The sequence below is a fragment of the Hemitrygon akajei genome, chromosome 2 (assembly GCF_048418815.1).
Source record: "Hemitrygon akajei chromosome 2, sHemAka1.3, whole genome shotgun sequence".
NCBI lineage: Eukaryota > Metazoa > Chordata > Chondrichthyes > Myliobatiformes > Dasyatidae > Hemitrygon > Hemitrygon akajei.
The window spans coordinates 66,862,231-66,889,862 of NC_133125.1; the positions used below are offsets into that span (position 1 = coordinate 66,862,231).

The following is a 27,632-nucleotide window of genomic DNA, read 5'->3' on the forward strand; positions in this document are numbered from 1 at the left end:
GTATATTTTGTACTGTTGGAGAGGGACTAAAACTTGCTATAATTACTAATATGCAGAAAAAGCAATCTTCCTAGTGTCTACCAGAACTTCACCAGAATTTAGTATTTCTAAATTATATAGTGATTATTATTTTTGAAGTTTGCCTGTAAAGGACTAAGTATAGCCAGCCTTGACCATTCTTAAGTTTCCATCAGATATGCATAGGAGCAGAATTAGGCCATTTGGACCATCACATGTGCACTGCCATTTCATCACAGCTGATCCATTTCTAATCAAGAACCTATCAACCTCAGCCTTAAATACACCCAATAATCTGGCCTGTATAGCTGCTTGTGGCAACAAATTCCACAGATGCACCACCTTCTGGCTGAAGAAATTCCTCCTTATCTTCATTCTAAATGGACATCCCTCTGGTCCTTAGACTCCCTCACCATAGGAAACATTCTTTCCATATCCACTCCTTTAGGCCTTTCAACATTTGATAGGGTTAATGAAATCGCCCCTCATTCTTCTAAATTCCAACAAGTAAAGATTTAGATCCATCAATCATTCCATATATGATGAGCTTTTCATTCCTGGAATCATTCTCATGAACCTCTGAATCCTCTCCAATGTCAACGCATCCTTTCTTAAATATGGGGCCCAAAATTACTGTTGATGCTCCAAGTGAGGCCCTACTGGTGTCTTATAAAGCTTCAGCATTACATCATTGCTTTTATATTCTAGTCTTGAAATGAATGCTAACATCTCATTTGCTTTCCTTACCACAGGCTCCATCTACAAATAAACCTTTAGGAAATTCTGCAAGTCCCTTTGCACCTTGGATTTTTGATTTTTTTTTCCCTGTTTAGAAAATGCCTATGCTTTTATTTCTTCTACCAAAGTGCATTACCAAACATTTCCTGACCCTATTCCATCTGCCACTTTGCACATTCTCATCTGTTCTTTTGCTTCCTCAACTCCACCTATCTACATATCCCCAAACGTGGCCACAAAGCCATCAATATCATAATCCAAATCATTGACATTAACGTAAAAATAAATGATCCCAAAACCGATCTTTGTGGAACAACACTAGTCACTGGCAGCCAACCAGAAAAGGCTCCTTTTATTCCCACTCTATGCATCCTGCCAATCAGCCAATGCTCTGTTCATGCTAAAATCTTTCCTGTAATACCATGGGCTCTTACCTTGCTAAGCAGCCTCACATGCGGCACTTTGTCAGAGGCCTTCTAAAAATCCAAGTACAGAACATCCACTGATTCTCCTTTGTCTATCCTGCTTGTTATTTCCTCAAATAATTCCAACAGATTTGCCTGTAAGAAGTTTGTTTTCTTTGTGACTGCGTGAGTTTCCTTCGGGGCTCCAGTTTCCTCCCATGGTCCAAAGATGTATTGGTTGGTAGGTTAATTGGTCATTATAAATTGATTAGTGATTAAGATAGTTAAATCAGGGGATTGCTGGGTGGCGTGGTTCGAAGGGCCAGAAGGGCCTATTCTGTGCTGTGTCTCAATAAATATTTGTCAGGCAAGATTTTCCCTTGAGGAAGCCATGCTCACTTTGACCTATTTTATGATGTGCCTCAAAACCACATCCTTGACAATAAACTTCAACATCTTGGGTCAGACTAACTGGCCTATAAATTTCATTTTTCTGCCTCTCTCCCTTCTTGAAGAATGGAGTGACATTTGCAATTTTCCCTTTTCTGCAATTTTCCAGAACCATGCTGGAATCAATTGATTCTTGAAAGATCATTGATAATGCCTCTATAATCTCTTCAGCCACCTTTTTCTGAACCCTGGGTGTACACTATCTGGTCCAGGTGACTTATCTACCTTCAGACCTTTGTTTCCCAAGAACCTTCTCCCTACTAATGGCAACTTTACACACTTCTACCTCCTGACACCCTTGATTGAACTTCCAGCATACTACTGGTGTCTTCCAGAGTGAAAATTGATGCAAAATACTTACTTGGTTTGTTCACCATTTTCTGGTCCCCTATTACCATCTCTCAAGCATCATTTTCCAGCAGTCTAATACCTGCTCTTGTGTCATTTACTCTTTATATGTTTGAAAAAAATTTGGCATAACACAAATGTTTTCTGCACTGAATATTGCAACTGGTAACCCTCTTAACTGGGATGAGCAGCAGTCAGTAGTACTTTGCCAAAATTATTTTTCAGTAAACACCTTTCATTATCACACATGTTCAATTTCTTCTTATTAACTGGTTAATAATGGTAGGGAAAGTTAGCTATATTTTCATGTAGGTAAATTGAAAGTACAACATTTAAAATAATTTCTTAATGTGGGTAATGATTTTATAGGTAATTATTTAACATCAGGAGTGTCGGGCATGTAAATTGCTATATATAGTATGATTTAGGAAAGTTAACCATTATTGTATCCATACAAACAAGTGCTATGTAATCTATTTTCTGAAATGTGTTTCAGTTTCACTGAAAAATTTGAGTAGTTTTTCCCCCAGTGATCTTATTTCAAAAACAGTTAAGACATGAGAAGATGATGAAAAAAATATACAAAGATATCATCAAAACTGAAAATCTTACAGGATTACTGAACAGGCTAGAAGTTTTTTTATATATCCGAATTGCAACCTGAAGGCGATATAGTATTTATAATTAAAAACACTTTGAAGCAATTTCCAGTTGTCAGGTAAAAATGTAAACTAATTATTAAAGTCATCTTCACATCCAGTAGGGAATTTGGGTGTATCATATGCACTTGGCTTATTTAGAGTGGAAAGCTGCTTATGAAAAGGATAAATGGTGATTAGCATAAGAGCATTTAAAAAAGAATTAGATAAATATGTGCGAGAAATCAATAGGACATGTAATGCAATGTTAAATTTTTTTTCATAACTTGCAGAGTCAAAATTTCTCCCATTCTGCAGCAATTAGAATCACATTTCACATGTCATTGGAAAAGCGCTAGGCTACAGTCGGTCAACGATCGGAACAATTTTAAAGGATAAAGGATAAAGTGAGGATAATGGAGCATGTGAAAGGCCCTGCCCCGATGAAAGCTACAATTGTTACTAAGCAACGCAGTGGTTTAATTATTGAAATACATATGTTTAAGTGTTTTATATGCATAGAAAGGTAAAATATATACTAAGACAAACGTTTGACTAACTGACGCTAAATAATACTGGATGTGCTTGTTCTGACTTACATACAAATCCGACTTAAAGACGGACCCAGGAACGGAAGTTGTTCATAACCCGGGGACTGCCTGTAGAACTGAAAGTATGATTGTGTTGTACACTGAGCTGTAATTAAACAGCAGCGTGATGTAGCTATTGTTATTATCCAGGTGATTTAAGGCCGACTGGAGAGCCAGTGAGATTGAGTCCACTGTAGGCCTATTGTGGCGATAGGCAAATTGCGGCAGGTCCAGGTCTTTAGGCAGGAATTGGTTCTGGCCATGACCAACTTCTCAAAGCAGTTTTATCACAGTAGATGTGAGTGTGACTGGGCATTAAGGCAGTTTACCCTGCTCTTCTTGGGCACTGGTAAGATTGTTGCCCTTCTGAAGGAAGTAGGAACCTCTGACTGCAGCAAAGAGATTGAAGGTGTCCTTGAACACTCCTGCCAATTTGTTGGCACAGGTTTTCGGCGCCCTACAAGGTACACCATTAGGGCCTAACACCTTGTAAGGGTTTACCACCTTAAAAGATGCTCTACAGTGGTCTGAAGAAGGTCTACAGTGGATACAATCTCACTGGCTCTCCACTCCGAGACGGAGATCACTGGGTTACCAGATGCTGGAAGGATTTCCCTTTCAAAGCATGCATAAAAAACGTTGAGCTCGTCTAGGAGTGAAGCATCACAGCTATTTATGATGTTAGTTTAATCTTTGTAGAAGTAATGGCTTGCAAACCCTGTCAGAGCTGACAAGCATCCAATTCCGTATCTAACTTCAATGGGAATTGTTTTTTCACTCTTAAAATAGCCTTCTGTAGGTCATATCTAGACTTTTCGTATAGTTCAGGATTACCAGTCTTGAATGCCCTCACACCCTACAAATCTCCTGATTCATCCACAGCTTTTGGTTTGGGTATGTCCGGTATGTTCTAGAAGGCACACAATCATTCATGTGTCTAGATGAAGCCAGGGACATCTGTGGATTATTTATTCAGATTTGAAGGTGAATCCCTGAATTTTGTCCAGTACACCAACTTAATGCAGTCCTGTAAGCTCCACGTAAACACAAGGAAGTGAATAAATGGTTGATGTCTCAGGCCAAGACCCTTCTTCAGGACTGAGAAGGAAGGGGGAAGATGCCAGAATAAAACGGTGGAAGGAAGGGGAAGGAAACCAGCTGGAAGGTGGGTGGGAAAGGTCAAGGGCTGGCAAAGAAGGAATCTGATAGGAGATGAGAGTGGGCCATAGAAGAAGTGGGAGGAAGATGGGAACAAGGTGAAGTAATAGATCGGCGAGAAGAGGTAAAAGGTCAGGGTGGAGAATAGAAGGGGAGTAGAATTTGTTTACTGGAAGGAGAAATCTATATTCATGTCATCAGGTTGGAGGCTACCTATATGGAATTTAAGGTGTTGTCCCTCCACTCTGAGGGTAGTGTCATTTTGGCACAAGAGGAGGTCATGGACCGACATGTCAGAATGGGAATTGGAATTAAAATGTTCAGCCACCGGGAAGTCCTACTTCCTGGTGCAGAGGTGCTTAATGAGACGGTCCCTCAATTTACGACAAGTCTCACCAGTGAGGAGGAAGTGGCATCAGGAGCACTGGACACAATGGACAACCCCAACAGATTTGCAGGTGAAACGTTGTCTCTCCAAGACAGACTGCCTGGGGCCCTAAATGGAGATGAGGGTGGTGGTGTATGGGCAGGTGTAGCACATGGGCTGCTTCTAGGACTAAGTGCTGGGAAGGAGATTAGTGGGGAGGGACAAATGGACAAGGGAATCGTGGAGGGAGTGAGCCCTGTGGAAAGTGGAGGGGGGAGGAAGGTAAAGATATAAAGTAAAAATAATTCATTGTATTTAAAAAAAAATAATAATTTTAGCAGGTAAAATTACTGCTTGTGCACACCTATCCAAAATGCTTGACTATAAGTGTTTCAGATTTCAGAATTTTTTTGGGATTTTGGAATATTTACATCTATATAATGAGATACCTTGGGGAAGGGAACCAGGTGTAAACATGAATCCTATTTACATTTTATACACGCATGCACACGCATTTTATATAATTAATAGCTTTTACTATCTTGGCTGATCGGATGGATAGTCAGTGGCTGTTTGGCATTGCCATCATTCCCAACTCTGAATTTATGTGTTACCAGTAAGCAGTCTTTGTCTTACACTTGTTTATTGTTTTTATGTACTGATGCTGCTGTTCTGTTAGATTTTCATCGGCGATTGTCTTGGCAAACTCATCAATGAATTTCTCTGCTGCTTCATGATCAGCAGATGCTTTATTACCATAAATCTTTTAAAAATTAATGCTGTGCCTTAAATTTCTGTAACCAACCTGCTGAATATTTGCAATTACCTTCAATTTTCACTTTGTCGTGATCTTGCTTCATGATCAGCATATACCATTCACTTCGCCGACTATTCCACTCTTTAAATACATGATCTAGATCTTCATTTTTCACTTTATACTGTGTACTTCTATCTTTCATTGACTTTTGTTCATTATGTATGTGGTATTACTTCTCAGCACTGTCTGTGATGCGCAGAGACCTATGCATTGCCTGTGAAACTTTACAGTGACTTGTGGAATTTTGCATTTGTGACATCATATCAGTGCTCAAGTTTCAGATTTTAGAATTTCAGATAAGGGATGTTCAACCTGTATCTTACTTCAGGAAAGAGTAATTTGGCAATCATTCTTATGGCCTTTAAAATCACATTTCCCATGAATGCTTTGGTTCTGAGATTAATTACTTCGCCAATCGTCAGAGAGACAAAATTTATTTTTTTTCTTTGACATTTTAAATTGTCTCTCTTTAAGTTAGAATGTTAACTTGTATAACCTGGTAATGACACAGCAATTGGAAACCTGAGATCCAACAGCCAATTATGCTCTATTTCTGGTGTACATACATTTTTGCTGACATACAATATCACTATTCACTGAATTGTCAAGGATTTTTCTCAGCTATGGTTTCAACAAAATAAATCAGAAACTGATGAATGGAAGTTGCACCTGAAATTCCAGCATGTTAAAATATTTTTGCTTCGCCTTTTCCATTTCTTTGTAATAGAGCAATATCTCTTTAGCTGTGCTCTGATAGACCTGCCCTCTGTGATTTTGAGGCAAAATATTTTGTACCATGCGACAAATACTGACCTTGCCATTGTTATTTCCCCAGTTCTTGTTAAAGTGAAATCTGAAATTGTATGTGAATCTGGTGGGGAAGTTGAGAAGGGCCACAGTGATGCAACAAGACATGTCATGACTTCTATATGTTGCTACCCACCTGTTTTGATCTCTTAACAATGATGTATTTGTTAAGTTAACCCTGGTCTTTAACATTCTTAATGCGGCTGACTAAAAGCATTTTTCTTTCAAACATTTCTAACTAGCCAATAATATTTATTACTACTTTTGCCTTAAAATTCAGTTTTGGAATGTTTTCAGGCTATCGTGTAGGTTGTAGATTATTATGTGATTTGAAGGGTACACATCCTCTTGCCCTAAATATTAAGAATGATCTGAATTTGCCTTTGGGTGATTCTTTTCAGCATTTTAAAAAAGCACATGTATTCAGAGGTAGACTTCTGTGGTGCAACAGCATCTTTTTGCTTGTTGGTGACTAGGGTCGAGTGCTATTTTATGGGAAACAGAATATTCACCATTGCAAATACAGTCTGTTGACCAGTGTGGTCTTGTCAACATAAGGTTCCAAATGCTGGATGTGCTTGTGCGAATAGGAGAAAATTGGCAACAGCTGGAATCCACCTGTCAAATCACGAGGTACTTGTAATAGAAAAATGTTTAGGCTCTGCATTCAAATGTAGTGAATTTAAAAGTACAATAGCTTTCACTAATGCTGTCATGTTAATGAGTAAAACACTTGTTTGTATATAATCAAACAAAAGGAAATAGATAAAGCAAGAAAAGAAGCAATGAAAGCACTGAATAAAACCTTGTGAACAGCCGACTTTTATGGAATTAAAAATATAGTAAGGGGACAGAGTGATGGAAGTTTAAGAAAGGAAAGCTTTTGTCAGAAAGGAAGGAAGTTTGTCAGCTTTGAGAATAGAGTGTTTGGAAGAAATTGTAGAAGTATAAAATTTCATGCTCATAGTAAAACCTTTTTAAAGACTTTGCCCTTTTCCTCCAACCCTGGGGAGGAAAAATTTTAAACTTGCAATGTTAGAAGTCCAGGTGACAATGCAAGTTAGTAAGAATAAGAGTGATTGAAAGGAGTGTTGTGGGCTGAGATAAAAACTGTTTAAAATGCGTTCATGATGAATGGCCACACATCGTTTATATCAGGACTAGATGAATCAGGAAAGATGGCATGGTGTTGATTATCACAGGGTATAGATTGCAGCTGGCACAAATGAAATAATGACAATATTATTTATGCAGTGAATTCATTAAACTTTTTGTAATAAAGATTTCAATGAACAGAATTTTGGGACCAATCTTAACTAAATTTTATCTGATCCCAATTAATGTAACCAAAAATGTATATTTTGAAGGTGAAATATACTCTTGCTCATCTGCAGATACAGCGTGCAAATTCATCTCTCCATTGTTTACATGTAAATGTTGAACTCACAGATATTGGTTATTTATGGCCCCTATTGAATATAGAAGTCACCATGTGGCTAATCCTTCTGTTCTTAAAATGCATTTCTGGAAAGCATCATCAGCACAGTTTATTGATCGTTATTTCTTTGCTGGAGTAGTATCCTGTTTTACACAAATTTGTGGCTGTCATTGAAAATCTTGACTTTGACATGATTTAACTATTTATCACGACTAACAGTGCCAATCAAAATTTTTTATCCATATTTTAGCTCATTTGTTGTGCTTAGCATTAATTTTCCAACTATTGTGGATGTGAAGAGTTCTAGATTTTGACACAGTTGCACCATTTTTGCAGAATGAAAAAATTAAGACAGTGTAATGTAGGTAGCAATTAGTTGTAGACTTGCAGGTACGGTCACCAGATTGCACTAAAAGTTGTAGGTAGAAGTGAGGGCACAGATTTCTTACTTGTTCATGTGCTTGGCTGTACTTTCTTTTTCGCACTTAAATCATTTGATGTGTTAGCAAACATCTTTTCAACCAGAAGTCTGAGGGATTGCTACAATTATGCTTAGAGCATATCAATAATACTGATGGATTAGATTAAACAAGGTGCATATGTAGATTACATGAATTTCTCCATGTTTCTTATCGTTAATCAGGGTGTGCAGAAAACCATACTATGCAACCCCTGTTTTGCCTAGAAACAAGTACTGTTGATTTCATTATGGTGTTTGTGAACACTTAACATAAAATACTGATGATAGTGAACCCAAAGCATGTCATCCTTATCAATTGGCTAAAATTTTTGCCCAATCCTTGTTTTTTTTGGGTGGGAGGGGGAGAGAAGAGGGTTAATTCTTCTTGACCAGTAACCAGAATCATCTTCTCAGGCTTGGGTAGTAAATCAAACAGCTTTTCCTGGCGTATTTTGAAGGGGATGAGCTTCTTGTCTATGACTCAGATGTTACTGAGTTACCAAAAATAAATCTGTTGAGGAAACAACCAGCTGCTTTTGCTCAAGAAAATGAATCTGTTTTTCCCTTGGGAGCAAATAGTTTTCCTCCAGTTAATGATTCCCAAAAGTACTAAGAAAATAGGATGTAATGAGGACACTAGGTTTTGACCTTCATGATAAGGCAAATTATTGTTACTTAGCAATAATTATCCAGATGTTATAGTTTGAAATGTAGTGAATAACCACATCACTTTTGACTGTTACTGTATAAGTAAGTCCACTGGATACAACAAACCTGAAAATTTGTGGTTATGCTAATACAGACATTAAAATGTGAAATTTTATTTAAAGTTATGCTTTTCTGTGATCGCACACTTCATTTTCTTAACCTTCAGTTCCTTCATTGTGCTTTTTATTCATGTTGGTGCTCAATATTGATCATTGTAACTTACAGTTGTGCAGGAGAACTTTGCTCTGGTTAAAAATATTACTCGTTTTCTAGGATTTGGGCATCGTTAGGAAGCTATGCATTTGTTGCCAATTCTAACTGCCTTTTGGTACAAATTTTTCCACAGTAGTTGTATTGTTACGTTAAAAAGGTCTTTTTAGCCATTTATTTTTCTGTGGTGTAACGAAGAATGATGCCCAAAACTTAGAATTAAGCAGCTCAAATTAGAATAAAACTTTTTATTTACAAGAGTAATTATGGAAGCATGCCAAGAAAAACATAATGTCTCTTTAAGTTCATCAACTACAAGCAAAGTTCTCAGCATAAAATTTAGCAATTTCTGAAAAATAAAATTCCTACAGGTTGTCTGAAAGAAACACTGCATAACCTGAGGGCTTTTCTGTATAATAAGCCTCAACAAATGCCAGTAGAATTTAAAATAAGCAATTGATTGCACCAAAGGGTCAAAACACTATTTACAACTAAGACCCAAAGTCATATGATGAGAAGCTTAAAATTGTAGATTGTTTCTAGGATCTAGACTGCACTGCTAGAAGTAATCATACAAGTAGTTGGAATTGTAAAAAATCAAGGGCTTAGAGAAGAGGTTGCAGGGGGGAGAACTAACTGGATTTTTAAAAAATTGAGACTGAAATGGATTTGATGTGCCTAACAGCCCCTTTCCTTGCTGTAACTATTCTGTGAACATGCAAAAGCTGCAAGGCTTGATTTTTATTTCAAAACAGACCTGAAATTGCAGAAATGCATGGCTGGCCTATCTGTAACTAAATTAGATAAATTATATCTCTTTGGATTCGGAAACTGAGGATAGAACCAGGCATTTTAGGAACCCTAATGAAGAGGCAAGGTCAGCGAACAAGCTCCTAGCTAGAGTATGCTAATGTTTAATCAGATACAGCTGATATAAATGCTCAATGGGATTGTGCCTTAATACAGGTATTAGAAAAGCAGCCAGAAAATGAGAGACTGAAATAAACAGTTAAAATGTAAGCCGGGATGGAATAGTTGAAGAGAAAATGATACAAGCACAATGGATCTATCTTTTAATGAATTAGTTATAATTTGGGGGAGTAATGGAGCAGATTGCATGAACTCAAGCTTACAAGATTTAAAGTCATTCTTATTACCGTAGATTCCGGACTACAGAGCGCACCTGATTTTAAGCCGCTGGCACTAATTTTAGAAATAAAATCATTTTTTTAAATGTAAAGGCCGCACCGGATTTTAGGCCGCACCGGATTTTCGGCCGCAGGTGTCCCACGTTGTAATATGAGATATTTACACAGAAAGATATTACACGTGAGGATTTTTTTAACTTTTAATTAAATCCATATGGTAACAAAAACAAATACATATTGCAAATGCTTTTTTTCCGAACCGTGCCCGTACGCGGCTACTTTTAAATATACGTTGCGTATACTTCTTTACTGAACAACATTCCAATATCTCCTAACGACTGGTAAAAAATATATATACTGCAGCCTACCAGGAAAAGTTATTGATACCTTTAACTTAAAAGCAGAGTTCGCTCAGATCCAAAGCCGCTCGCGTAATCCGCTCCCCCCCTCCTTTCCGTTTCATCGCAAACGGCATTTAAAAGCAGATTTCGCTCGGATCCAAAGCCGCTCGCGTAATCCGCTCCCCCCTCCTTTCCGTTTCATCGCAAACGGCATTTAAAAGCAGATTTCGCTCGGATCCAAAGCCGCTCGCGTAATCCGCTCCCCCCTCCTTTCCGTTTTATCGCAAACGGCATTTTCCCACAAGACACCGCGAAACCGGGTGTGTCGTCGTAGCATCCCGCGATGTAGTACAGAAAACAAATATAGTTTAAACTAAGTAGGGTAGGTAGCACAATGCTTCGAGTGTTTTCCATGTTGATGAGGGTGAGTACAAATGACTGATTTACAATAATTTAATTGTGAAAGTGCGCTTGATTTATCGTACAATTTCATTGGACCTCTGTGAACTACTCATCAATTTTATTGGTCTACTGTTACGAGGCAAAATGTTTACGAGGCGGCATGAAAAAAATAATGTATTAGCCGCTCTGGATTATTGGCCGCAAAGTTCAAAGCTGTTCAAAATGTGGGAAAAAAGTAGCGGCTTAAAATCCGGAATCTACGGTAATTCATAATAACTAGATGTACAATCTGTAGCTGTTGCTTTAGATACTATCTGTGGCTGTCACTTTAGATACCATCTGCAGTGTTGTTTTTTGTCCCATCAGACAATGTTTGTTTTGTATCCAGGGATTGTTCAATACACCATGAAATGCAAATTTTCAAACCAATCCATTTAGAGATGTGCATGTCACACTGAGATATTCCTCTTGAATCTTGAGCCGAATTGAAGAATATGGTCTCCATTTTTCTCATGAAACACCATTCCGGTTATTAAAGTCCTTTGGGTCACTTTCAGGCTAATAATTTCAGGCTTTCACCTTCATATTATACAATGTTAATAAGGATATACAATTGACAAAGGAGGGAAGGGTTGATGAGGAAATGCCTCTAAATTATGATCGGAGGCCTTGCTGGCTTAAGTTTTTTTCCCTTCTAATTAACAGTATGTGTTTACTTCTGTCATTGTGTCTCCCATTAAAGTAATTTTAGATGTAGATGATCCAACAGCCTTCCCACTGATGGGAAAATATGGTACCAAATAACATATGATGCATTGTGCTACTAGAAGCATACAGCAACCAAATAAATCATATTTTGCAATGTACCCTCGACTTTCATGGTAACTATATGAGGAACTTTCAAGTTGGACGTTATACTAAAGTATGTTTCGTTAAGAGAACCGGCCACATTTAGGATGGTCATTATAGATAACTGCATTAACTATGTTAGATACTGCAAAAATAGCAGCTGACTGAGTGATAATGTATTATTTAAAGCTATTATTGAGCCTCTCTCTATGCTTGCTGCCTCAGTAAAGCACTCAACTTAATCAGAACACACCACCTTCAATGGACTTCCTTTTCCCCTTGGAAGCACATACCACTGGGGTCAAGGGCAGCTTCTGTGCTGCTGGTATAATACTTGACTTCCCATGCTCAAAACCACACTTACTATTCCTGATTGTTCTTCTGCTGTACAAGACTCATCAGTGCATTGGCATTCACTGTACAAGTCCTATCCTGAATTGAATGTCCAAAAAACGTCACCTCACACTTAACTAAAATCCATTTGCCGTTCCTCAGTCTTTCTCCTAAATTGTTCAAAATCTCTTTGCAATTCACTGTAGCCTGCTTCACTATCAACATAGTATCATCATTAAACACTAATTGTGTCATGTACATTCATATTCAAATCAATTACATAAATAGTGAATAAGAAGTCTCCAGGGCACCCAACTAGTCACAGGCTTCTAGTTGGAGAATCAATCTTCAATCATCACCCTCTGCTTCCTATCATTGAGCCATTCCACCTTGCTAGTGCCCCCTAAATCTCAAGTGACCTAACCTTCCAGATCAGCTTGCCATGCAGGACCTTGACAGAGACCTTACTAAAGTCCATAGAGATTGACATACCTCACACAAAACTATGCTGACTGTTCCTGATCAAGACTTATCTAAGTTGATGGCAGATCTTGTCCCTCAGGACTCCCTTCAGTAACTACTACCCTGCTGCAACTGAAGACAGGCTCACTGGCCTATAGTTCTCTGACCTGTCCTTTTTCCTGTTTATAGCTTAAATAAAAATTATGGCACAGAAAGATATTACAGTTAAAGTAGGTTGCTTACATTTATCCTACTACCCAGCACTTAGTCTGCATGTCTAGATAGTCAAGATGAGAGTTGATATTTGGTGTGATAATGTTTTTTGTAAGTTGCATAATCTTTTTAAAAATTGAGGAAATGATTGCATTGAATTTGTTTGCTTCCATTTCTGTAGGGGTTAAATATTGTAGCATCAATAACGGAAAATACTTTTTCACTTAATGCACCAGAAATATTTGATTTTTGTGTGATAAGAGTTTATGGTTGACTGAAATTTTATTCTTGGTGCAGGATTTGGCAGAAAGGATGTTGTTGAACACCTCTTACAAAATGGTGCAAATGTTCATGCACGTGACGATGGTGGTCTGATCCCACTTCATAATGCCTGCTCATTTGGTCATGCAGAAGTTGTCAGTTTGCTGCTGTGTCACGGAGCAGATTCAAATGCTCGAGATAATTGGAATTATACTCCTTTGCATGAAGCAGCAATCAAAGGAAAGATTGATGTTTGTATTGGTAAGTAATTCAATAATTTTGCAAGGTTATTGATAATTGAATGTGTGTTGATACAGTTAAAAAGTTTCAGAAGTGATAATGGCAGGAAGTATCCAGGAAAGTGTTTCTTTTCCATTTCAGGAAAATAGAGTAAGTTTCTTTAACTGAATATTTTGCAAAATATCCACTTGTCATTGACAAGAGCAGGCAAAAGCTGAGCCGAAATCTTTTAAAAAAGCTATAATCTTGAAAAGTGTTAAGATTATTATACAAGTATGGATAAAAACAGGATTACTTGAAGTAAATTAAGTTGCATTCAAGCATAACATTAACTAGAAAAAGAAAAAAAACAAAATATTTTAGTAGTGACCTAGGGAATCCATGAAAGTATCACTTAAGTTAGAACATCTCAGAAATAAGTGCTGCACAGGATTTATTTTCAAAGGTAGGATGGAAATGAAATGGTTCTCAAAATTCAGATTTTAAAAATTTCTAGGTGTCTTTGCCATCAAGGGAAACCACTGGATCTGCCTTTGAAATTACAGATAATCACCTTGGAAAGAATAGATATGTTAAATATGAAAACATTTGCTGACACTTGAATAAAATTTGACAGAAGTTGTTTCCTTTTGATAAAGATGTGAGCAGAATATGGCAGCTGTTTATATATGCTGAAATGTAACATTCAGGAACTTACTCCTTGAAAAATCAGCATTTCTCATATCACTCCATTACTGTAACTATAGTTCATCTTATTCACATTGTGGGTGAGCTCCTAGTTCCTGGAAGGACAGTGCTTAAATGTTTGTGTATGAAGTTTTTCCCTACCTTTGTTTTTGGGTCTACAAGTTTAGTGAGCCCAATATTGATTAAAAGCTTAAACATGAAAAATTTGCCATGTCTTTTTTCTCCCCCACTAAAACGAAGATGATTTGACAATAGTATAGGTTCAGGAATGTTTCCAACAATGGGTGAAATTCATTGATAGTGTCCAGATAAATTTATCTTTCATTCATTGTGATTTAAGAAAAAACTTTCCCCATGTGAAGTTATTAAGATGAATCTGATGTTATTTAAAAGGAAATTGCTTTAAAAAGAACAACACCCCTAAGAAGAAGGGCAAAGGGTGGTAATAGAATTGTGTGAAATGGAATGAGGATAGTTGACCTTCCTGTCAAGCATGGTGCAGAATTCCCAATGGAAGAAAATAAACTATAATGGAAGCTTGGGTATGCAAGGTACATTATTTTGCACAAATACAGTGGGGCTTGATCAAGATCATCGCTCAGCGTGCTGAGCTTCATGGGTTCAGTGCATTTGCTTTATTTATTGCATTACCATCCCTCTTTTCATTGAAATTGGCTACTTGTAACTAATGATGAAGAGATAGTAAATGGTTATTGTATCTATAGAACTTGAGTCAAATGATACTGTGAATGAGATGAGATAAAAATGTATTCATATGCTTACTCATCTTTCAATGATTTTAATTTTTTTCTTCTGTGGATGAATGGGATTTGGAAAATTTCAACAGAGTAGAACAAGGTAAAGAATAAGATTCCCTGGTTTTCCTGGTGCAGTTCTCAAAACTGCATCTGCTTTATTTTACAAAAATACTGGAAGCAGTGGAAAGAGAAACAGTAATAATCTTAGGTTGTAGAACCTTCATAAGAATAGGGAAAAGTATTTTCTTTTTCTTTTCTCAATTTTACTTTTCAGCTCAACTTTAGTAAGAGAGCCAGTTTATCCCATTTGAGAAGATGGTCAGTTATTTTTAAAGAAATTCTGCTCAGTGGTTGTATTGTTTACCCCCTCATTTATATTTGCAGAATGAAATATATTCACAGAAGCATGTAAGATAAATTGCTTATTGCCTTCATTTAATGAACTGTTTTCCTGGTTTGACATTCCGAATTTTCTTCACATAGTTCTGCTGTGAAGTTTTCCAACTCCCGTTTAGCAAAAATTTGAGAAGGCTAGTGGTGTAGCCATTGTGACATTTGAGTTGATTTTGGAAGAGGCTCTTTTGAGCATCTTGGAGAGGTCCATGGCCCATTAAGACTAGAAGAATTTAGCAGTAATGTCAATGAAATTGAGAGAGATTGAGATTGAAATAGAGATTGAGATAGATAGAAATAGAGATTGAGAGATAGTAGTAATGTTTGTTATATGACATAAAGACAACTAGTCCAGTGACTGTAGAATTAACTACAATTATGAAACTTTTTAAATGGTGTAGAATATAAATTGGTATGTCCAACTGGGTGCTTGTGAAGGGAGAGTAATAAATAAAAACATTTAACAGTTTAAAGCAATTTACAATATTAAGTTTTCCACATTTGAATAACTTAGACCATAAGACATAAGAGCAGAAAGGTGCAATCTAAAAATTAAAATCTAAAAATCAGCACACATAAATGAGATTGAATCTGAAAATGAGTATTTTTGAATATCTAATTTAATTGATTAGTTGGCCATTCATTAGGTTCATGCAATATCAAGTATTGCTTGTTGATTATCTTATACTCAGATTCATCAGTCTATTGTATTTATGCTGTCTGTGTTTTGTGAGGTTTTATGTAATTGAAGTCATGGCTCATTTGATCCTTAGATTTAATTAACCATGGGAAGCTGTTGCTGCAATCAACTTTTAATGTAATATCTTCCAAGTTGTTCATAATTGTGTCTTAAAAGTGAGTTGCTGTTTTTTTGTTTTTCCAGTTCTCCTGCAGCACGGAGCTGATCCCAACATTCGGAATACTGATGGTAAAACTGCTCAAGATTTGGCAGATCCTTCTGCAAAAGCTGTACTAACAGGTAAGAGAAGTTTAGCTTTGCTAGTCTCCCTTTGCATATTTTTGTTTCTTAACAATTCCCCACTGCAGTCCTGCTGAAAGAGAGATTTTGGTATTCTAACATATTGATATCAAACTTTATACTTTTTTTGTTGTGTTTATATATTTTGTGTGTGTGTGTGTGTGTATATATGTGTGTAATGTGTTTATATATATGTATAAATATAATTAGTAATAAGCATAGGTCCTTGCAATTGCTGCTTGCTGTTAAATTATTAGTTATTTGTGTATGTTTTCCTGAAACAATGTTCATAATTGTCTTAAGACTTTAGAAATGATTTTGCAATTGATGTAAAAAAAAACTTGTATGCAAGAGAGAAACTGAGATGGGTTACTCTTCCTTTCTCTATATTTCTAATAGAGAATGGAATATTTTTACTTAGAATCAGGTTTATTATCATCAGGTTGTGAAATTTGTTTTGTGGTTGTCAGAAATCTCATGATAGAGGAGAAGAAGCTGTTCTTAAAATGTTGAGTTTGGATATCCAGACTTCTGTACTTCTTGATTGTAATAATGCAAAGAAGGCATGTTTCAGATGATGAGGGTCTTTAATGATGGCTCTGGATTTGTATTGTTTTTACTGCTTTTGGTATGGAGTTGCCATTACACCAAAAGTTCCTGAATTAGAATCATATTTATTATCACTGACATACTATATGTCATGATATTTGTTCTGTGGCAACAGTACAGTGCAAGGCAAAAAAAAACTATTTACAATTTTAAAAACGTTCAGAAGAGAAATAGATTTCATAAGTTCATGGGCCATTTGAAATTTGATGGCAGAGGGAAAAAGCTATTCTTAAAACATTAAGGATGCATCTTCAGGCTCCTGTACTGCACCCTGATAGTAGTAATGTGAAGAGGGCATGTCCTCAGTGGTGAGGATTGTTAGTGATGGATGCTGCTTTCTTGAGCACTGTTTTTGGAAAATGATCTCGGTGCGGAAGCTTGTGCCCATGATGGAGATGGCTGACTGCCTGTGCAGTTTCTTATGATCCTGTGCATTGGAGTCTCCATACCAGGTGGTGATACAGCCAGTCAAAATGCTCTCCACAGGTCATTTGTAGAAATTTGCTAGAGTCTTTGTAACATACAAATCTCCACCAACCTGTAATTAAGTATAGTTGATGGTATGCCTTTTTTGAGATTGCACCATTGTTTGGCCTAGATTATATCCTCTGAGATGATGCACAGGAACTCGGAAGTACAAAGTATATTTATTATCAAACTACATACGTCGTCATGTACCACTCTGAGATTAATTGTCTTGTGGGCATACTCAATAAATCCATAGAATAATAACCATAATAGAATCAATGAAAGACTGCATCAACTTCTGTGGTCAACCAGTGTGCAAAAGTTAACAAACTCTGCAAATACAAAAAGAAAGAATTAATAATAAGTAAGCAATAAATATCAAGAGCATGAGATGAAGAGTCCTTGAAAGTGAATCCATAGGTTGTATAAATATTTCAGTGATGGGCAATCTGCTCACTGCTGATTCAGTGAAGATTGGTTCCTCTTTCTGAAATCCACATTAAGTTCCTCTCTCATTTGCTGACATTGAGTGCCACTCAACCAGCCAATCTGTCTCACTCCTGTGTGCCTCCTTGTTGCCATCTGAGATTCTCCAAACAACATTGGTAAATTTATAGATGGCATTTGAATTGTTAGGCATTCTCACTCGATTTCAAGGCAAATGGTCCTGGGTTCAAATCTGGCTGGCTCCTTGCACACTTTCCATCTGTGCTGGGTCGAGCATTGGGCTGGCAACTCGGCCTCATAAAAAAACAACAAACAGAAATCCTAAAGGAACGGCAAGGTTACTGCCCAATGTGCCACAAGACATGGAAAAGGAACAACATAACCACACAATCTTGAGTGTGAAAAAGTAGAGCAGTGGACGAAGAACGCATCCTTGAGGTATGCCTGTGTTTATTGTCAGCAAGGAAGGGATACTATTTCTGATCCATACCGTCTGTGGTCTTCCAATGAGGAGTCAAGGATCAAGTTGCAGAGGGAGGCAGGAGTTGATTCGAGCTATGACCAGCCTTTCAAAGCACTTCATCAGAGTGATGTGAGTGTTTTTGGGCAATGGGCATTGAGGCAGCTTTCCCTGCTTTGTACACCATTATGATTCCTGTGGTATTTTTAAATGCATTCCTATTTCAATTCTTGAAAGTAACTCAATTTTAAATTGACAAAAAATAATTCAAACAATGTAATAGTTAACACAGAGCAGAATCATGTAAATGAATTACATGTATATGCTGATGTTGATTGAGGATAGATTTTGGCAAATAAACTAAAAGTAACTCTGGGATTTTTTTGAATGGTGATCTTCCAGATCCATTTGAGAGAGATCAACTCTTCTGCTTTTGGGTTCCTCATGCTAGCCTTGCAGCTGTTATAAGGCTTTGCGGTTATGCAGGTCTCAGCATCCTGTCGACCTCTAACGGGCAGCAAGCCATACGTGCCAATTAGGCCATGAGTGGCAGGAGATACAGCCCTGCTTATGACGGTTTATGTATCATTATGTAGTGGTGATATAACTTGCATTTAGTACATGGTAATCTGATTATGTCATTTTCTGTGCCTCTCCATGTGTCTCACATAAGGTCCAGTTCTGAAAAAACCAAAAATCTAGCTGAGAAAAATCTGAAGTTATTGCAGGGATGGCTTTCTTTAACAATAAACTTAACATTGTTCTGTGTCATCTAAATTCAATTTATGCGGTGTTCTTATATTTGTCATTCTCTCTCTTTGGAAGAAAACATTCATATCTCTGCTCTCAACCTCTCCCCTGTTCTAATTGTAGTAAGTATAATTGGAATCAGTATTTAAAGGAATGATTAAAATGCATGCATTATTGACAGCATTGCTATTAATCTGCAAGTCCAGGCCATTTTTGGGGTCTAGCATCACCTGGTCCACGTGTTGACCAGTTACCTGAATATTAGAGTCCCTATTATGTTTATAGTGGTAATCTTTATCTTGACACCCCAGCCATTTGGTTGCGCACCTCTTCTCATGCCTGAATTTTTTATGTTAAGCACAGCAGTGAACTATTCTGTTGCATTATGAGTTAACAGGTTTATTATTAATTAGATGTGTACTTATTATACTGGAGCATATCTATGGCATACTTGGGAATTGAGAACAAAACCAAGTCATTTGGCTTGTGTAATAACTGGTGCATAGAAGGGTTGTGTTTTTTTAAAAAGGGACAATTAGTGTCAATAATCACAAGGTTGCATTCAAGTAGGTGGTTGTCATGAATTAGGGAAGTCTGGCGCTGAACTCTGATCAGAGTAAGTGAAGTATATCTTCATTGATTGTTTGAACTGGATTAAACCAGTCTGAAAGTGATGAGCGCAAGAACATCTGCGCATGCTAGAAATCCAAAGCAACACATACAAAGTTCTGGAGGAACTCAGCAGGTCAGGCAACATCTATGGAAAAGAGTGAACAGTCGTCATTTCGGGCCGAGACTCTACTCAGCCCTGAAGAAGGATCTTGGCTCGAAATGACGACTATTTCCTCTTCTCCATAGCTGGTGCCTGATCTGCTCAGTTTTTCCCAGCATTTTGTGTGTGTCATTAGTCATGGTTCTGTTTTGGGCTTTAGCATTATTGCTTTACAATGTAGTAGAATATAAGCTTGAAGTATATTTTTCTGGTTATAGCACCAATAAGACCTTTCCTTTTAATTATACAGGTGAATATAAGAAGGATGAGCTTCTAGAAGCTGCACGGTAAGTACTAGTTAATCTTCCCATAATTAATTGGCTCTATAAATTTTGGTTTGCAGTGCCTTATAAAAGCATTCAGCCCTTAACCCTTTGTTCACATAAGTTAATATCACAACCAGGGATTTTGATTAATTTAACTGAGAATTTTTATTTATGAATCACATGATCCTTTGTTCACAGTAGAGCCCAAAGCATGGAGAATTTTAAAGCAGGGAAAACTCTAAATTCAACAACTGAAATGTCAGCAGTTTAAAAGTGCTTTGGTTTGCTCAGTGCTTTCTTAAACTACCGTAGATTTCGCACTACAGAGCGCACCGGATTAAAAGCCGCTGGCTGTAATTTTAGAAAGAAAATCAATTTTGTACTTGTACAGGCCGCACCGGATTTTAGGCCTCAGGTGTCCCACGTTGTAATATGAGATATTTACACAGAAAGACATTACACGTGAGGATTTTTTAACTTTTAATTAAATCCATATGGTAACAAACAAATACATATTGCAAATGCTTTTTTTCGAACCATGCCTGTAATACGGCTACTTTTAAATATACATACGTATCGGTAACACACAAATTACGTTGCGTATACTTTTTTACTGAACAGTGCACGAACAACATTCCAATATCTCCTAGCGACTGGTAAAAATATATATACTGCAGCCTACCAGGAAAAGTTATTGATCGCCTTTAACTTAAAAGCAGCGTTTTCGATCGGGTCTAATGCCGCTCGCCCCCACCTTCCCGTTTATCGCAAACCGGTATTTCCCACAAGACGCGGCGAAACCGGATGTGACGTCTAGCATTCCGGGCTGTAGTACAGAAAACATACTAACAAATGAATTACTAAGCGAAAATATTATAAACTAAATAACTGCCATAAAGGCAGCACAATGCTTTTCTTCGAGTGTTTTCCATGTTGATGAGGGTGAATACAAATGACTGATTTACAATAATTTAATTGTGAAAGTGCGCTTGATTTATCGTACAATTTCATTGGACCTCTGTGAACTACTCATCAATTTTATTGGTCTACTGTTACGAGGCAAAATGTTTTTGGCGGCATGAAAAAAAATCATGCATTAGCCGCACCGTAATAAAGGCCGCAGTGTTCAAAGCTGTTCAAAATGTGGGAAAAAAGTAGCGGCTTAAAATCCGGAATCTACGGTAACTTAAATAAACTTAACTTTAAAGACCGAGACAATTTTGTCACTTCCAGTTTTTAAATGCAAACATAAATATATAGTTTACATAAGATGCTCGTTTTCTGAAATGGATCGCATCTATTGGATTACTGATACTACTTTTCCCATAATTTTACAATTTTTAATAAAATCTGCTGAAGCCTTATTTAGTGATTTTTGACATAGCTTCGTTTATTATTCTTCCTGCTCTCCCTTGAAAAGGTTGTTTCTATCTTGTTATTTATTATTCAAAGCGCACATTCCCTGTAAGATTTTCTCCAGTGTATGCAAGTCTAAATAGTAAATATTAACAGGTTTTTCATCTGGGTTGATGTGACAACGGCCAATAGGTCATCTTAATTCATTTTCCATTTGTTGGAATGGAATAGAAATTAGATGTTGGAATCCCAGTTGGTTTTGCTTATCTGTAAGCTAGGGCCCTGAACCAAACATTGTTGAAAGAGGGGAATGATGTCAGAAAATCAAAAAGTAGAATCCATTTGGGTGAAGCTGAGTATCAACAAATGGTGGAATACTTTGGTATGGGGCATAGCACAAATCAGGAAATTAGAGGGGAATTGACTGTGGGTAATATAATAATGACAGACTTGTTAGGCAAACCAAAAAAGCAGCAATAATATGGATCATGAATTCATGAAATGTATAATGGGGTTTTTGATATCAGTTATGTTGTGGGATGTAGTGTAAGCCTTTTGTGATCTAGTATTGTGCAATGAGGAATGGCTGTTAAGGGGCATTTAAAGAAGAGTGATCATAATGTGATATTTTAAACCATATTTGATTTAATTTAATTTGATGCTAGGATCTTAAATTTCAGCAGAGCAAACAGTGAATGCATGAACTGTAAGTAATCGGCATTAGAATATCTAACAGTTAGCGTACAATGTTGGCATTGAGAATTTGTTAATACTTAACAGCAAATAAATGCACCTTTAATGTACAATAATCAAACAGGAAAAATAATTCAACTGGAAAAATAATTCAACTGTGGCTGATGAGAAGTCTGCATTACATTAAAGGAAGCAACTTAAAATGTTGCTGGGAAAATAACACTAGACTAAGAATAGGGAAATTTCAAAGTTTAGCAAGAAGAATTAGGAAATTGAAAAGGAAAGGGAAAGTAATACAAGAGGAATCAAGTATAAAACATTGTAAAGAGAAAAGCAAGTAGCCAAAAATTCATGTGGGTTTCTTATAAAATGGGACATGAGAAATTAAAATTGATATGAGGAAAGAGCAGAGAAATAAAACAAACATCATGCATCAATCTTCATGGAAGATGACAGTGAAAACTCCTCGGAATTAGCAGAAGGTATCGCATCAAGATTGAATGATCGGAAAGAAATTAGTGCTTTTAAAAGCAGTGTTAGAGTAATTAACAGGACTAAAAGCCATTAAATTCCAGGTCCTAAATGACACTCATCGAGGTTTTGAAAGAACTGACTTTCAGATGTAATAGATTCTTGAGCAATTAGAAAGTAGCAAACTTGGAAAGAAAAAAATAGGCTAGTACAGCTCAGTTAGCCAGGCATCAGTAATAGGGAAAATGTTTAAATCATATGAGGAAACTGCTAACAGGGCAATTAGAAAATCAGAATCAGGTTTATTATCACCAGCATGTGACATGAAATTTGTTAACAACAATAGGATTAACAGTGCATATGGATTTATGAAAGGGAAATTGTTTGAAAAATCTTTAAATGTTGTTGAGATAGTTGCAATTAAACTATGTAATTTGGATTTAGTGAATGTGCATTAAGACTTTTCAGAAGACCTTTGATAAGACACACACAAGGTTTTCAGACAAATTTAGTGCATACGGCATTGAGGATTGGTTAATAGTCAGTGAACGGGATAGAAATGCAGCGATCGTGCTTTGGTAGGGAGACTGCGACTGGTGATCAGGGCCCCATATGTTCACTATCCATATTAAGGATTTGCATGAATGGGCCATGTGTAATTTATAAAGGCTGGAGATACAAAGTAGATAGAAAGCAACCTGTATTGTATGGAGAATGCAGAGAGGCCTTAGGGTAAATTATCAAATGGCATGATGCATCTAGGGATCCATGTTTAACTGTGATCTTGAGTACTGCCTGTGTTGAACATGCACATTCTGTCTCTGACTGCCTGTATTTCCTTGTTTACTCACACATCCCAAAGACATACTGGTAGGTCATTTGGCCATTTACTAGAGAGAATATTAGAGTGAGAATGAGAATGATGGGATTGCTGGAAACTGATGGACCCAATTATCCAAAATATTCCTCCACTTGTGTCAAGATGAGCAATGATTGGTGAGCACATGGCAGATGGAATATTATTCAGAAACACAATATCAGCTGCTTGGTGGAATAATAATAGAAAAATATAATACTTGTATATGGTAAAAAAGGTGTTAATGTTCAGCAGGACCTGAGTTTCTTATAAATATTTTACGAAAATCAACATTCAGGTACAGCAAGAAATTCGGAATGCATGCCATATGCATACTTCAGTACAAGAGCACTTAATTACGACAAAACCATTGCAGTTACATTGGGTCCTGGAATAATGTTAACAGGTTGATACTGTCCTCATAAGGTACAGTATACTTATAAAAGAGGAAGTCTGTATCAGTTTCTAAGATATGGTGGGATGGGTTGCTACTTGAGGAAAGATTAAGCCAATTTGGTTTGTAAGTTCTCATTTGGAAGTTTGGGAAATAACTCATTGAATATTTTTACCTGACTTGATAGGGTCAATACAAGGGTAGCAGTTGCTGGAACCTGGAGAAAAAGAGTTCCCTGTGTAGATAAAAGGGTGATGTTTCCTCTGCCTAATGTGACGATAGTTAAGCAGTCTCAAACTAAGACCTTGGCCATTTAAGACCGAGATAAGAAGCAATCTGTTCACTGAGAGAGATGAATTTTTGGAAGTCTCTATCCAACAAATCTATGGAGGCTCAATTGATAGATTTTTGGATGTTAATGGAATTAGGAGATAAAGAATTAGTGGCAAATAATATGGCAGAGGAATTGCAAGAATGGAGATTAGTGAAAAGCGAGTTGGTTAGACTAATTCCAAGGATCTTATCTACATTGCTGCCTGGTGCTTGAATCCCCAGCTTTTCACTATCATTATCAATGATTTGGCCAAGTAGACTTAGTGTCGTATCTACAAGTTTGTTGCGGATGAAAAACTAGTTGGGGGTATGAACGAGAGAGATCTAAGTGGTCTGTGGGGGTAGGGTTGGTTTGGGTAGGCTGAAATGATGATGCAATATAATGCAAAAAAAATGTGAAGTTGAGTTCAGTGTGCAAAAACAAAAAAATATTTTAAATGGTGGGGATTGCTAATGCTGGATGTCAGAACGAGTAAATAAATACCTTATGAGGATTTGCGTACGGGAGAAAGAGGGTCCAATTATGTTGACTTTAGCTTCAGGAGTACAGAGTTTTAATCTTCTTACTAATAACACCATTAAAACAGACTATAACACCATTAAGGGAGTGGAACAGATGTTCACCAGACAGCTACCAAGGATGGCTGGTTTCCTGTAGAAATTAAGTAGTCTTGGCCTGCCTTTTCTTGCACTCTGAAGAATGAAACTTAAAAATTCCTTGCATACCTCAACAGAATGGATGCAAGTAGGATATTTCCACTGGATTTCCCCTGGTTGAGGTGTCTAGAGTTAGGGACCAATGATTAGTTTTCACTTGAAAATGTTTCCAGTAGGAAACCATAAAACTAAAATATAGAAGTAGAACTAGGCCATTCAACCAATCAATTCTGCTCCACATTCATTCAATCATGGCTGAACTTTTATTCTTTTCTCAACCCTATTCCCCTATCCTGTCTGTGTAACCCTTAACCCCATTACCAGTCAATAACCTATGAATTTTGCCTTAAGTGCATACTGATTACTCCACTGCTATGGAGATCATTGAGTTCATCAAGATGGTGATCAGTAGGTTTCTGAATGATAATGGATGTGGGGATACTTCAGGAAAATGGAATTAATGTGGAAAACTAGCCACAATCTTGAAAGATAGCAGAACAGGTCATCGAGCCAAATGATATGTAAGAAATTGGAGCCTAATACAGGAAAATGCAGTGAAATTAAAGATCAGCTTATGATATCATTGGGTGGTGATGGATATTATGATATAATTGGATGAATCTCTGGAAACCAACTGAATCCTGAAAGGCCTGGATTGAGTGGACATGGGAAGGATGATTGTTAGGAGAGAAATCTAGGACCTGTGCCTCGGTCCCTTTAAAACCAAGATGAGGAATTTCTTCAACCAGAGAGTGGTGAATTTGTGGAATGTATTTGCCACTTAGGGCTCTGGAGCCCAAGTAATTGGTGTGTATTTAAGGCAAAATTCATAGGTTCTTGATTGGTAATGGGCTTAAGGGGTACACAGACAAGGCAGGAGAATAGGATTGAGAAAAGAAAGTTTCAGCCATGATTGAATGAATGGTAGAGCAGAATTGATCGGTTGAATGGCCTAGTTCTACTTCTTTATCTTAATTTTATGGTTTCCTAGTAGAAACAATTTCAAGTGAAAACTAATTGTTGGTTTTTCTTACACAGTGCTTTACAAGGGAGTAATACATTTTGGAATACTCGTATGTAAAATGTATTTTACACCATAGCCCAAAATGCCTTTACTTATAAACAATATGTATACTTGCTAACCAAGCTAAATGTTCCCATGTGAAACTAGGAGCTCTATTGTAGGGCTTATTTTACAGGAGCATAAAGTACATTTATTATCGAATTATTTGTGCAGTATACAACCCTGAGATTCGTCTTCCCATAGACAGCCATGAAACAAAGAAAACCATGGAACCGAAAGAAAAATATCAGACCCCCCAATACACAAAAAAAAGCATATTGTGCAAACTGCAAAAAAACAAAACAAGTGAGAAACACAGAAGACAAAACACTGGCTCACAAAATCATTGAAAGTGTCCAGGTTAATTCACTTCAATCTAGCACTGTGTCGTTCATCATTCGCAGGCTGCCGTGATCAAAATCATAAAAAAGCAGTGACCAGAAACATGTCACAACATGAACCACAGAGTCCAATTCACATATTGTGTCGCTCAAGCCTTGTCCAAGACGCAGCACTCCAGTAGCATCAAGCGAGAGAGAGAGACCACTCAAATGGAGAGATCTTCCTTTGTGAGCAGTGGACGAGAGAGAAGGAGACCGTCACACGCAGACACCATCTCTGGCAGCAGCGAGTGAGAGGCTGGTAGACAGCGCTGACGCTTTAATCCGCAAGAAATAGAGTTGATCGTGGGTTTGTGCTCCATCTCCAGGCTTCTTGGCCGGTAGGCTGCACACTTTGCTCAAAATCTCACCGAGCCCTTTGGAGACAGCAAAGCACCAGATCACTCCATTCGGCCGAAAGCACACACCAAAATGTACATCACAAGCTCCAACAATAGCAGAACCACGTTTGAAAGAAGAGGTTTTGTCAATTGTCTGAAGGAACACTTGTTTTTGAAAAGTTAAGAACATGGTCTCTTATCTCCTGATTTTTGTCTCTCTTCCCAATCATTCTTTGGATGTGGACTTCTGTGCCATATCTCTAAATCCTTGCCCCTACAGGGAAAGTCTTTTAGATTTTAAAGCAGAGTTGATATTGGCTGTATACCCCAGAAACACTCTGTATTGTTGCAAAAAAAAAGGGGCAAACAACTAAAATCAACTTGTGGATCTAGAATAGTGAGCAGTCTGGTCGCTATTCCACATAGTTTATGCATATTAGTTTGTGGGAGCTTTGTGTAATTTTATGTACTATTATCTGAAATGTACATATTGTCAAAAAACTTGCAATAATATCTGCGTGTCTTTCTGTGATGCTCCCTCTGAGATCAGGTTCAGAGAAACAAAGTTAATTCCATTTTTTAGCTGCCTTTGATAATAAGATCTGTCAGTTTTCGAAACATCTTTTTAGTTGCTGAAGTTGATAAATTCTGATCAATACTTTTATTTCCTAAATACTTTCCTTTCCTTTTCAGGAGTGGTAATGAAGAGAAGCTTATGGCTCTGCTTACTCCACTAAATGTGAACTGTCATGCCAGTGATGGAAGAAAAGTAAGAAAGCTTATCTGCCTTTCTAAATATATTATTTAAACAGAGGATGACCAGGGACATAATAAAGAATTTTGAGATTAACTTGAAAAATGTCAGATATTTTAATTTTGATCTTCAAATTTACAAAAGCATGTACAAGAAAATGCTGATGAATTAAGAATGCAATTAAGAATGTGGGGCACTTGAGTCAAAGTTTGTTGTCATTAGGACTTCAGGTATTGTGTTCACTTGAAACATGGGGAAAATAAGTGCAGTGTGCCTGGTGAGAGCATCTGGTGGTATGTAACACAAGTGAAAATGCTGGTACTAGTAGGTCTCATGGTTATTGTC

General features: G+C 37.1%; 1 protein-coding gene across 2 annotated transcripts in view; it reads left to right on the forward strand.

The window, feature by feature from the left end:
* Positions 1–27,632, forward strand: part of tnksa (tankyrase, TRF1-interacting ankyrin-related ADP-ribose polymerase a) — a 133,693-nt gene that overhangs the window by 9,881 nt on the left and 96,180 nt on the right. For both annotated transcript variants that reach the window (XM_073024327.1, XM_073024335.1), the window contains exons 2-5: positions 13,197–13,421; positions 16,122–16,217; positions 19,974–20,010; positions 27,227–27,302. In XM_073024327.1, the coding sequence (XP_072880428.1) occupies positions 13,197–13,421; positions 16,122–16,217; positions 19,974–20,010; positions 27,227–27,302 (434 nt within the window). The remainder of the gene's footprint in view (positions 1–13,196; positions 13,422–16,121; positions 16,218–19,973; positions 20,011–27,226; positions 27,303–27,632) is intronic.